Here is a 10,955-nt window from a genome sequence, read left to right on the forward strand (position 1 = left end):
CTTGAATTGTGATGGTGACCCCTACAAATCTTCCCTCCTCATCTTTAAATGCTAGGGTTGCCGGAATGTTTGCATCTATGTATGTAACGACCCCTCTTTTTTTTTCGCTTGCTGAGGCGTAAAAGATTCTTCCCAGTTTTTTGTTGTTAAGGTGTGCTACTTGTTTTTGTGTTATGAGCGTTTCTTGTAGGGCAATAACGTGAAACTTTTGTTTTATTAATCTATTGAATATTTTATTTCTTTTATTCGGTGAGTTAATCCCATTGATATTATTTCTGCTGCTTATACCCCGCCCTTCTCACCCCCGAGGGGGGACTCAGGGCGGCTTACAAAAAGAAGGCACAATTCGATGCCCTTATCCAAACACGTACAAATATAAAAACAATTACAATAGTTAAACAATTAACAGATTAAAACATCAATATATTGCACAATAGCACATCAATAAACAGTCTCATGGTCAGTGTTCCGCGTTCCATAGGTCCAATAGGTTTCTTCATTATTTGCCCATCATTATGGTCTTTCTTTTTAGTTGCCAGAGTTTCCAAAGGCCTGGTCCCACATCCAAGTTTTCAGCTTTTTCCTAAATGAGAGAAGGGAGGTCGCTGATCTGATCTCCCCAGGGAGTGAGTTCCACAGGTGGGGGGCCACCACTGAGAAGGCCCTGCTCCTCGTCCCCGCCAGTCTCACTTGTGATAAAGGCGGGGTCGAGAGCAGGGCCTCCCCAGAAGATCTTAGACTCCGAGGTGGGATGTAGAGGGAGATCCGTTCGGACAGATACACTGGGCCGGAACCGTATAGGGTTTTGTAGGTTAAAACCAGCACCTTGAATTGTGCTCGGAATGGGATCGGCAGCCAGTGGAGCTGGCATAACAGGGGGGTGGTATGCTCCCTGTAAGCCGCTCCGGTGAGCAATCTGGCTGCCTCCCGTTGGACTAGTTGGAGTTTCCGAGCAGTCTTCAAAGGCAACCCCACGTAGAGTGCGTTGCAGTAATCCAACCGGGATGTGACAAGAGCGTGGACCACCGTGGCCAGATCCGACTTCCCAAGGTACGGGCGCAGCTGGCGCACAAGTTTTAATTGTGCGAAAGCTCTCCCGGCCACCGCTGAGACCTGGGGTTCCAGGCTCAGCGATGAGTCCAGGATCACTCCCAAGCTGCGAACCTGCGTCTTCAGGGGGAGTGTAACCCCGTCTAACACAGGCTGTAACCCTATACCCTGCTCGGCCTTACGATTGACCAGTAGGACCTCTGTCTTGTCTGGATTCAATTTCAATTTGTTAGCTCTCATCCAGTCCGACACAGCAGCCAAGCACCGGTTCAAGGGCTGGACAGCCTCCTTGGTGACAGGTGAGAAGGAGTGACAGATTTGGACATCATCTGCGTAGAGATAACATCTCATTCCGAAACTCCGAATGATCTCTCCCAACGGCTTCATGTAGATGTTGAATAACATCGGGGACAGAATTGAACCCTGTGGGACTCCACACAACAACGGTTGTGGGGCCGAACAGGTGTCACCCAATAACACCTTCTGAGACCGACCCTCAAGGAAGGATCGGAGCCACCGCAAAGCAGTGCCCCCGAGCCCCATGTCCATGAGGCGTCCCAGAAGGATACCGTGATCGACGGTATCGAAGGCCGCTGAGAGGTCCAGCAGAACTAACAGGGACACACTCCCCCTGTCTAGTTCCCTGCGCAGATCATCTACCAAGGCAACCAAGGCTGTCTCAGTTCCATGTCCCGGCCTAAAGCCAGACTGTGCCGGATCTAGATAATCAGTGTCTACCAGAAACCCCTGTAGTTGTGTTGCCACCACACGTTCCATGACTTTGCCCAAATAGGGGAGATTGGAAACTGGCCGATAGTTGTCGAATTGGGTGGGATCCAGTGATGGTTTCTTCAACAGCGGTTTTATAATAGCTTGTTTTAAGCTCGCTGGAAACTCTCCTTCCTGTAAGGAGGCATTAACCATCACCTTCACCCACCCTGCCAAACCCCCTCTGGCTTCCTTGATCAGCCAGGAAGGGCAGGGGTCCAGGATGCATGTGGTGGGTCGCACCTCTCCAAGGATCCTGTCCACATCCTCAAGCTGAACCAATTGAAACGAATCCAACAAAACTGGACAAGCAGATGCTCTCGTTACATCCCCAGAGACTGCCGTTAACATGGCGTCCAAACCCGACCGAATCCGCTCAATTTTATCCGCGAAGAATCGAGCAAATGCTTCACAGCGAGCCACCGAGTTATCAGGGATCTCGCTTTTTGGCGGGTTTAATAGACCCCTGATTCTGGGAGTAAAGTTTTAATTCTCCATACATTCTTCTTTTTGCGTCTCTTCTTCCTGCTCCTCTTCCTCCTCCTCCGATTCTCCGTATCTCTCGTTCTCTTCCTCCTGTCTCACTTCTTCTTCTTCATTTGCTTCCTCCTTCTTTCTTGGTCTTTCATCTTTTAGAATTTCATTCGATGGTATTCTTAATGACCATTCTGATTGTTCTTTCTGCCTATCTTGTCCATTTTGCCTCTCAGGGGAGTATCTTCCTGGCTTTTTCTTCCTTTCTCTCTCTCTTTCGTGCTTATCTCTTTTTTTTCCAGCCTCTCTTTTTATTTTGTCGTAGAAATCTTTTGCACATTCTTCATTCAAGATCCAGTAATGTTGCTCTCTGTAAGTGACCATGAGACCATCTCCTTTCTCCCAGCGAAATCTTATGTCTTGTTTCTTTAGTTCCTCGGTAAGGAAATTATACTTCCTTCTTTTGTTCAGTGTTGCTTTCGGGTATTCTCTTAGTATCGCCACTTTCTTTCCTTTGTAAAACACATTCTTGTTACTATTTATTTTCAGCACTTCGTCTTGGACCGTTTTTTTCGTGAAATTCACGATCACGTCCCTTGCTGTTTTATTCTTTTTTGCATATATAGTATTCACCCGGTATATTCTGTCCGTATGGTTTATGACTTCTTGGTCCGTCCAGTTCAGCATTTCTGATAAGATTTCCGTTACTTTCTCTTGTATGTTCTCTTTGGCCTCTTCCTCTATATTTCTTAGCCTGAGTTGATATTCCAGGGTCTTCGCTTCTATAGCTTCTTGTCTTTCTTCTATCCGATGACTTTTTAGGTCAAAGGTTTTCATTTTCACTGATATTTCCCCCTGTTCTTTCTTTAGCTCCTGCTTTTCCTTCTTAAGATCCTTTAGTTCTCTTTGTATAGAGGCTATGTTTCCTTTCATCACTCCCAGTTCTTCTTTCAGGCTGGCCATCTGTTCCTGTGCTATACTTTGATACGCATCCTGTTTTTCCTGCATTTTGTCTTGTTTATCTTGCATCGTTTGTATTTCTGCTAGTATTTTTTTCATCATCTCTTTTATGTTCATCTCTTTTGGAGGTGCATCCTCAGACAGGGAGTTTTTCCTAGCTGTTCCTTTCATTTCCTTCAGGTTTTCTCCTTTGCCTTTTGGTGTGGTCATCTCTCCCTTCGTCACTATCTTTATATTCCTCTTGTCTTTTATCTTGTCCTATCTTTGTATTGCTATTTTTTTCCTTTTGAGGCTCTAAGGAGATAACTGAGAGGATATAAATGGGTCGTTAGGGGGGAGGGAGAGGAGAGAGAGAGTGGGGGAAATTCAAGTTTTCTAATTACTACTATCTACAGATTCAATTCTTCTCTTTCCCCTCTTTTACCTAGTCTCTCTCTGTCTTTAGATTTCAGTATTCCAATTTAGGGGGGGGGGGGTTGTTTATTTATTTATTTGATAGTTTTTTCCTTACCCTTTTCCCTCTGTTCCTCTGCTCCTTTCTTATTGCGTCTGTTTCTTCTCCGCTTGTCAGTTGCCTTCGTTTACTTTCTTGTCCACCGTTGCTCCAATCTGCTTTTTATTCCACTTTCCTTCCTCTGCTCTCTTCTTTTTCGTCTTCTCTCACGTTGTTCTCTAATTTCTTGTAGAGTTTTTCCTTTGTTTCACCTTATTTGTCCTTCTTCCGTTCTACTTCCGCCACACCTCGGTCACTTCACGTTTTTTCTCGCGTTATCTTCATTCACAGTCTCGGGTTCTCTCGGGCTTTCTCTCGCGAGCTTACTTCCTTGTTTTCTTTCTTGCGTAGTTACGCAGCGCGGTGGCTTGGCGCGTTGCGTCTGCCCTCTGTTTCCCTCTGCTTCCTGGTATGTAGCTCGCGTGGGCTGCTTTATCAGCCTTGTTCGAGATGGCGTCCTCAAGGTCAGTTCTATGTTGTCGTATTAACCCTTGCTTGACCTACTTGTCCAACTTGTCCTTAATTGCGGGTATTAGTGTGGGCAAATACAGATTCTCCCTCCCAAGTACTTTTAATTCTGATTCTTTTTCTTCCTTCTCTCTCTTCTCTTCTCTTTTTTTTCCTTCTCCTGTGTACTAATGTCCTGCTTATGTCCTTTAATTTCTTTCTTATTCTTTTTCTTTCTTACTTCTCTTTGCACTTCTCTTTCTGCTACTCCACCACTTTCATGATTTCTTTCTTTCTTTCTCCTCTCCTCCCTCCTCCCTTCTTCAGGCTTGTAGTAGAATTAAGAGAGCGTCCTAGAATTTTCCAATACTTCAATATTACAGTATTTCACTTCTCCTTCCGTCTTCTCTTTCTCTCCCCCCTGAGGTTTTACCTCTTCTCTCCGCTTTTTCTTTTAATTCTTACCTTCTGTCCATCTATTATTCTCTGATTAGTTCAGAAGAGGCTTCTTCACCCACTTTTGGATAGATTCTTACAGTAAACTGCTGTTTTCTTTCATTCTTTCATTCTTGTCTTTCTTCCTCAATGGAGATGTGCACGCTCGAGGATATACAGGGATGCGATGCCCTGTGTGCTACTGTGGCGGCCCGCCTTACCTCGGGGATCTAATTGCCGGACCCTTATGGGAACCCTCCCTTGAGGGGAGAGCCCCCTTTGGGGTCGTCGGCTGATCCCCTTGCGGTTACGCAGTTTTCCCCACCTCGTTCCGTGGGGAAAAGGGAGCTGTAGCTCTACCCGGCCGCTTACAGAGCAGGCTCTTCCCTTCCGAGGCTAAAGAGTCCTTCTCCTCGCCATTGCGGCACACCGGAAGTCCCAGAAAATACTGTGTTTTCTGATGGTCTTTGGCGACTCCTCTGATACCCCTTCGCGACCCCCTCAGGGGTCCCGATCCCCAGGTTGAGAAACACTGGTGTAAGTGAAGGGTGGAGCAAGCTGCTGGCGTCTGGGGTGCCCGGGTATGGAAAAAAGAGATAGAGTGGCTCTGGGCCCAGAAACACACACCTCTTTTACCTGTCTGGCCCGCCCTTGTAACCTATTACCGTACCTCCTCCTCTGCCTCTCAGATCTTGCTCCTGAAGACTGCAGTGAAGTGGTACAGGTGCGCATGTGCGAGATCTGAGAGGCAGAGAAGGAGGTACAGTAATAGGAAAAGTACCATATTGAAATCAAATATGATGGTTTTAAAATTTTTATTTGGTGTGTGTTGGAAGAGGGGTAGTCTTATACGGCGAGTATATCCCAAACTCTATATTTTAACTGGAAATGTTGGGGGTCGTCTTATATGCCGGAATATACAGTATATGTTCATATCTCTTGTAAGGGGTTGGTTCAACTTCCAGCTTGCAAGTAAAACTTAATTGTTGTGTCACAAAAGAATGCATGTCAAACAAGGGTGTCAGCAACATGAAATGCTTGGAAAGACAGGTTCTGAGTTAAATCCCATTATAATTCCCATAATTCCTGTGTAAGCCGCATTGAGTCCTTCGGGAGATGCTAGCGGGGTACAAATAAAGATAATAATAATAATAATAATAATAATAATAATAATAATAATAAATAGCTCTTTTTGGTATAGTGGGAGATAATGAGAATTACAGTACAAGAACTATATCACCCATGATATAAGAGAAAAATATAAAAGTCCTTACTGAGCAAGCATTATACTAGATGTGTCTCTTTCTCTCATTTTCTACCAATATCCAACCAAATGTGCCTTGCTTCAATTCTGACATGTTATGGATTTCTGTGGAATACGGTAGAAATGACTGATTAGTTCATCAATGCTCAAGTAGCTAGGTACCTAATGTCCCTGTCCGTTTGGTAAACGGGGGTTGATCTTTGTCTGCAACAGTGAGAAAGTTGGGTGCTGTTTGCTGTTTAAAAGAGGAAAGGCTCTAGCTAGTTTGTCTACAAACTATGGAAATAAAATTCTGAGAGTAGGTTTTTATTCACCTAGGATGGACTAAAAGTGCATTTTAAAGGACAAGACTATGAACTGGTCTCTCATGTTTTATGGAGGTTTGCTGCTTCATCCCTTCCAAAATTAAGAGCTGCTAGGAAACCATGAATCTTTCTCTTAGGGAACATTGTGTAGCTACTGCATAATGAAATAAAGGGGCATCTATTATGTTTTATGAGTGAGAATGAGCAGTATTAAGGAACAAAGCTTTAAAAGAAAAAGTGCAGTTTTTCAATTTGACTGTTAAAAAATAGTTGTAAATATGTAAATAGTTTTAAGCAAACACATTAATTCAAGGTTTGCGATGCCCAGCCACCTGTGGATAAAGACAAGCAGACAAATGTCAGCATGCTGGAAGAAGCAAAGACCACCAGCATTGAAGCGATGGTCCTCTGCCATCATCTCCACTGGACCGGCCACGTTGTCTGAATGCCCGACCACCTTCTCCCAAAACAGTTGCTCTACTCCGAACTCAAGAACGGAAAACAGAATGTTGGTGGGCAGGAAAAGAGATTGAAAGATGGGCTCAAAGCCAACCTTAAAAACTCCGGCATTGACACTGAGAACTGGGAAGCCCTGGCCCTTGAGCACTCCAGCTGGTGGTCAGCTGGGACTAGCAGTGCTGTAGAATTTGAAGAGGCATGAATGGAGAAAGAGAGAAACGTGCCAAGAGGATAGTGCATCAAGCCAATCCTGCCTGAGACCACCTTCCACTTGGAAACCAATGCCCTCATTGCGGGAGAAGATGCAGATCAAGAATAGTGCTTCACAGTCACCTACAGACCCACCAGTACACTGACCTTGAAAGACTGTCCTACTCGGACAATGAGGGATCGCCTAAGTAAATAAGGATGAGGAATGTGAGTCTGCCTCCAGAGAGCATTCAACAACAACTCATATTTTGAGGATTAAAAAATTCCTATAAGCCTTAGATCAGGGATCCTCAAACCTTTTAAGCAAAGCGCCGGTTTATGATCCCTAAGACTGTTGGGGGAAGATGGGGCCGGACTATAGTTTGAAAATAATATGAACAAATTCCTATGCACACTGCACATGTCTTATTTGTAGTGCAAGAAAACATGAAAGAACAATGCAATATTTAAAATGAAGAAGAATTTTAACAAACATAAACTTGCCATTATTTCAATGGGAAGTGTGGGCCTGCTTTTGATGAGATACTCAAGTGAATAAGGATTGTTGTTGTTGTGTGCTATCATGTCATTTCAGACTTAGGGCAAGCCTAAATCTAAAATGTAGGGTGGAGGCCAGGTAAATGACTTTGGAGGGCTTCATCAGGTCCACGGCCTTAGTTTGGGGACCCTGTCACAGATGCTTTTAGACTGATGGTAATAATAATAACAACAACAACAACAACAACAACAACAACAACATAACTTTATTCTTGTTCAACGAGCGGCGGCCAGGTTGCTAACTGGTGCTCCTTACAGGGAGCAGTCAACCATCCTGTTTAAGGAGCTCCATTGGCTGCTGTTCATTTTCTGGTCCCAATTCAAGGTGCAAGTGCTTACCTACAAAACCCTAAACGGTTTGGAACCTGCCTACCTGCATGACCACATCACGGTGTATGAACCCATGCAATCTCTTTGATCATCTGGAGAGGCCCGCCTCCATCGCAAGCACAATTGGTGGGGGCAACGGACAGGGCCTTCTCGGTGGTGGCCCCTTGACTCTGGAACTCACTCCCCAGGGACATCAGGCATGCCCCAACGCTGGCAGTATTTAGGAGGAGCCTGAAAACATGGTTGTTCCAGTGTGCCTTCCCAGAATAAGGAAACTCCCAGCGATATGTCCCTAAACGCATTTTATTAGTGATCTAGGATTGTCTGCAAAATTTCTATCCTAGTCATATGTCACCTTGTCATTCCCAGCATTTTTTTAAAAAAAATTATTACATTTGGCCCTGCCATAGGTTTTTAATGCGTTGTGGTATTATTGTTACTGTTTATTGCTTTGTTTATGAGTTTATTTATTGTCTGTATTGCTGTTGTTGTTGTTTTTACTGATGTATTTGGGCTCAGCCTTTTGTAAGCCGCACCGAGTCCTTCGGGAGATGGTAGCGGGGTATAAATAAAGGTTTATTATTATTATTATTATTATTATTATTATTATATTCATCTGGTCCACAGGCCTTAGTTTGGGGACCACAGATGCTTGGAGACTGACAGTAGTAGTAGTAGTAATAATATCAATAAAACTTTATTTTTGTATCCCGCCTCCATCTCCCCGAAGGGACTCAGGGCAGGTTATATGGGGACAAGCCCGATCAACATAATTAAAATAACACATTTAAATTCAAACAACAACATAATGCAAAATAAAACAAAAACAGACAAAACAAGAGCATAACACAATATAAAAACTACCATCACAAACTGTAACAGCAAGTAGTTTGAAATAGCAAAACAGTTCTAGGCTCGGGGGGAGGGGTGGGTGGGTGGGTGGGATTTGTTTAAATAAAAGTGAAATAAGTTCTAAGCAAAGAATGAGTTTTGGATCCAGATTCAAGCAGCCAATGTTATTACTACCAATTGACTCCATTCAGGCAGGGCATGAGTAAGGAAGTTTTAAAATATCACATTAAAGAAAGCTTTTGCTTTCAGTAAAGGTATTCCGCAATGATGCATATCTTTTGCTCTCACCTATCAATTACGTGGATTGTTTCTGTGCCTGCCAGTTATTTCACAATCTTAGAGTATCACTTCCTTATTGGACTTCTCAAACATCATTGATTTTCATCTACTTTCTTGGCAAAACACAACAGAATACCAGTTATTGCTAGCAACTGCTGGACATCTGAGATTGTGCATAGCCAAGGAGACGAGAGATGAAAATATAGACATCAGTTACAGTTTGCAACTTCATGGAGTAGGTACAAGTCTATGAAGTGTGTGTTCTTCCGTAAAACCATGCCTGCTATTTTTAAAATGCATCTGTCCTTGCTTAATAATTTCTAAAATAAAGAGTACCACAGCACCCTTCGTGTAATTGTCAGATGCTGTGCCAGAAAGAAAAAAAAACTGCAAATCTTTGCAGATATTACAGAACTGTCTTTGCAGATATTATCTGGAACATATTAACACTTAAAATGTGTCTTATTTCTGGTGTCTAATATTAGTCATGTTAACACCACACCAGCACTAACAGGAGTTAAAACTTTGGAGGGTAATCTGCATTTAAAAACAAGTAGAAAGCAAACAGAGACAAAAGTATTTTTTCCTAGTGAAGTGAATATCTTTTACTGGGTTGCTGTGAATTTTCCGGGCTGTACGGCCATGTTCCAGAAGCATTCTCTCCTGACGTTTCACCCACATCTATGGCAGGTGTTGTAGTAGAGTCTGTTGGCAACTCTGCAACTGGTAGTAGGAGTGTCAGAGGAGGGAAAAGAGGTATTCAAGAACTAGATGAGGAACAACAGAGGAACAGGATCCGGGGGATGCTTATGTCACCCACTGATGAAGAGTCTTCGAGGGGTTTTCCGAGGGTGAAATGAGTGAGGAGGAGGAAGGAGATACAGTAGATGTGAATAGGGGAACTAAAAGGATTACTCGAGAGCAGGAGTCAGACAAATAGTGTCAAAGAAAGAAGATCCGGGAGATACTTAGTGCTCCTACGGAAGAAGAGGATTTCATGGGTTTTTCTGGGAATGATGGGTCTGGGAGTGGTTGGGATGAGGAGGAAGCACTAGATTGGACCAAGGTACAAGAGGTTCAGAATGTGTGTACTCAACCAATGTCCAGTGACACATTTGCGGTGTTTTCTGGTGGTGGGGATTGGCAATCGGGTGATACTGTAGAATCCTGGGAAGACCTAAGTCTTGACAAGAGGTGGAAGAGTTGGAGGGATGGGCATTGGCACTCAGCTGTGGAAGCTAAACCAGCTGAGAGTGATGAGGATGGGGTGGAAGACAGCTCATCATCGGATGATGAGTTGTAAGATAAAAGTAGGCACTGAATGGTTAGAACTTTGCAGTAGGCAAAGTGTTGGTTTCGTGCCTTGGGTCTTGTCGTTGCCGCTTTCCTGTTGGGCTTGGGTCCTGGATCTGCAGGCTGCTGTTTTGCTTCGTGTATCGACCAGCTTGGATTCTCATAAGTGCGGTCCCCTCTCCTTGACTTCGGACTGCTTTCGACGACGACACTGCCTTGTGGACTTTGGAACCTTTCAACTTCAGACTGGGATTTCTTTGACTTTGGACTTCATTTGGACTACGGCTCTTCTTCACGGCTTTTTGTTTGATTGTGTTCCTTTTACTGTATGATTTTGGGGTGTTTTGGAAGAACTATTTAATCTGGTTTTTTTGCCAGGATAATCTGGATTATTGACTAAGTTTGTTTTTCAAGCTAGAAATTGCTACAACTTTTGAGTTTTGACCAGAGGCACTGAAGCAAGTGTCTCTGAGTCCTGTTTACTTTGCTTTAATAAACTATTCTTTTGGACATACTTCTGAGTCTGGCTCTTTGAGGCGCCTGGGTTCCAACAGCAGGCATCCTCAGAGGTTGTGAGGTACATTGGAAACTAGGCAAGGGAGGTTTATACATCTGTATACAGAGAACTATACAGAGCAGCCATTGAAATCCACAAGCATGTGCACAAATTCAACAGAAAGGAGGAAACCATGAAAATGAACAAAATCTGGCTACCAGTATATTAAAAAAACCTTCTAAAATCAGGAAAGCATATTTTATTTGTGCGCAATTTGGCAGCAAAAAAATCTTGGAAATCCTG

The 10,955-nt window shown here is 43.7% G+C and overlaps 1 protein-coding gene across 1 annotated transcript; it reads right to left on the reverse strand.

Moving 5' to 3' along the window:
* Positions 1-2,304: 2,304 nt before the first annotated feature.
* On the reverse strand, positions 2,305-3,462 carry LOC137096584 (golgin subfamily A member 6-like protein 25). Its single transcript, XM_067466255.1, has one exon. It carries the CDS (start codon positions 3,460-3,462, stop codon positions 2,305-2,307), a length of 1,158 nt encoding a protein of 385 aa, XP_067322356.1.
* Between the last annotated feature and the right edge of the window lie 7,493 nt (positions 3,463-10,955).

Source organism: Anolis sagrei, chromosome 3 (assembly GCF_037176765.1).
Source record: "Anolis sagrei isolate rAnoSag1 chromosome 3, rAnoSag1.mat, whole genome shotgun sequence".
Lineage (NCBI taxonomy): Eukaryota > Metazoa > Chordata > Lepidosauria > Squamata > Dactyloidae > Anolis > Anolis sagrei.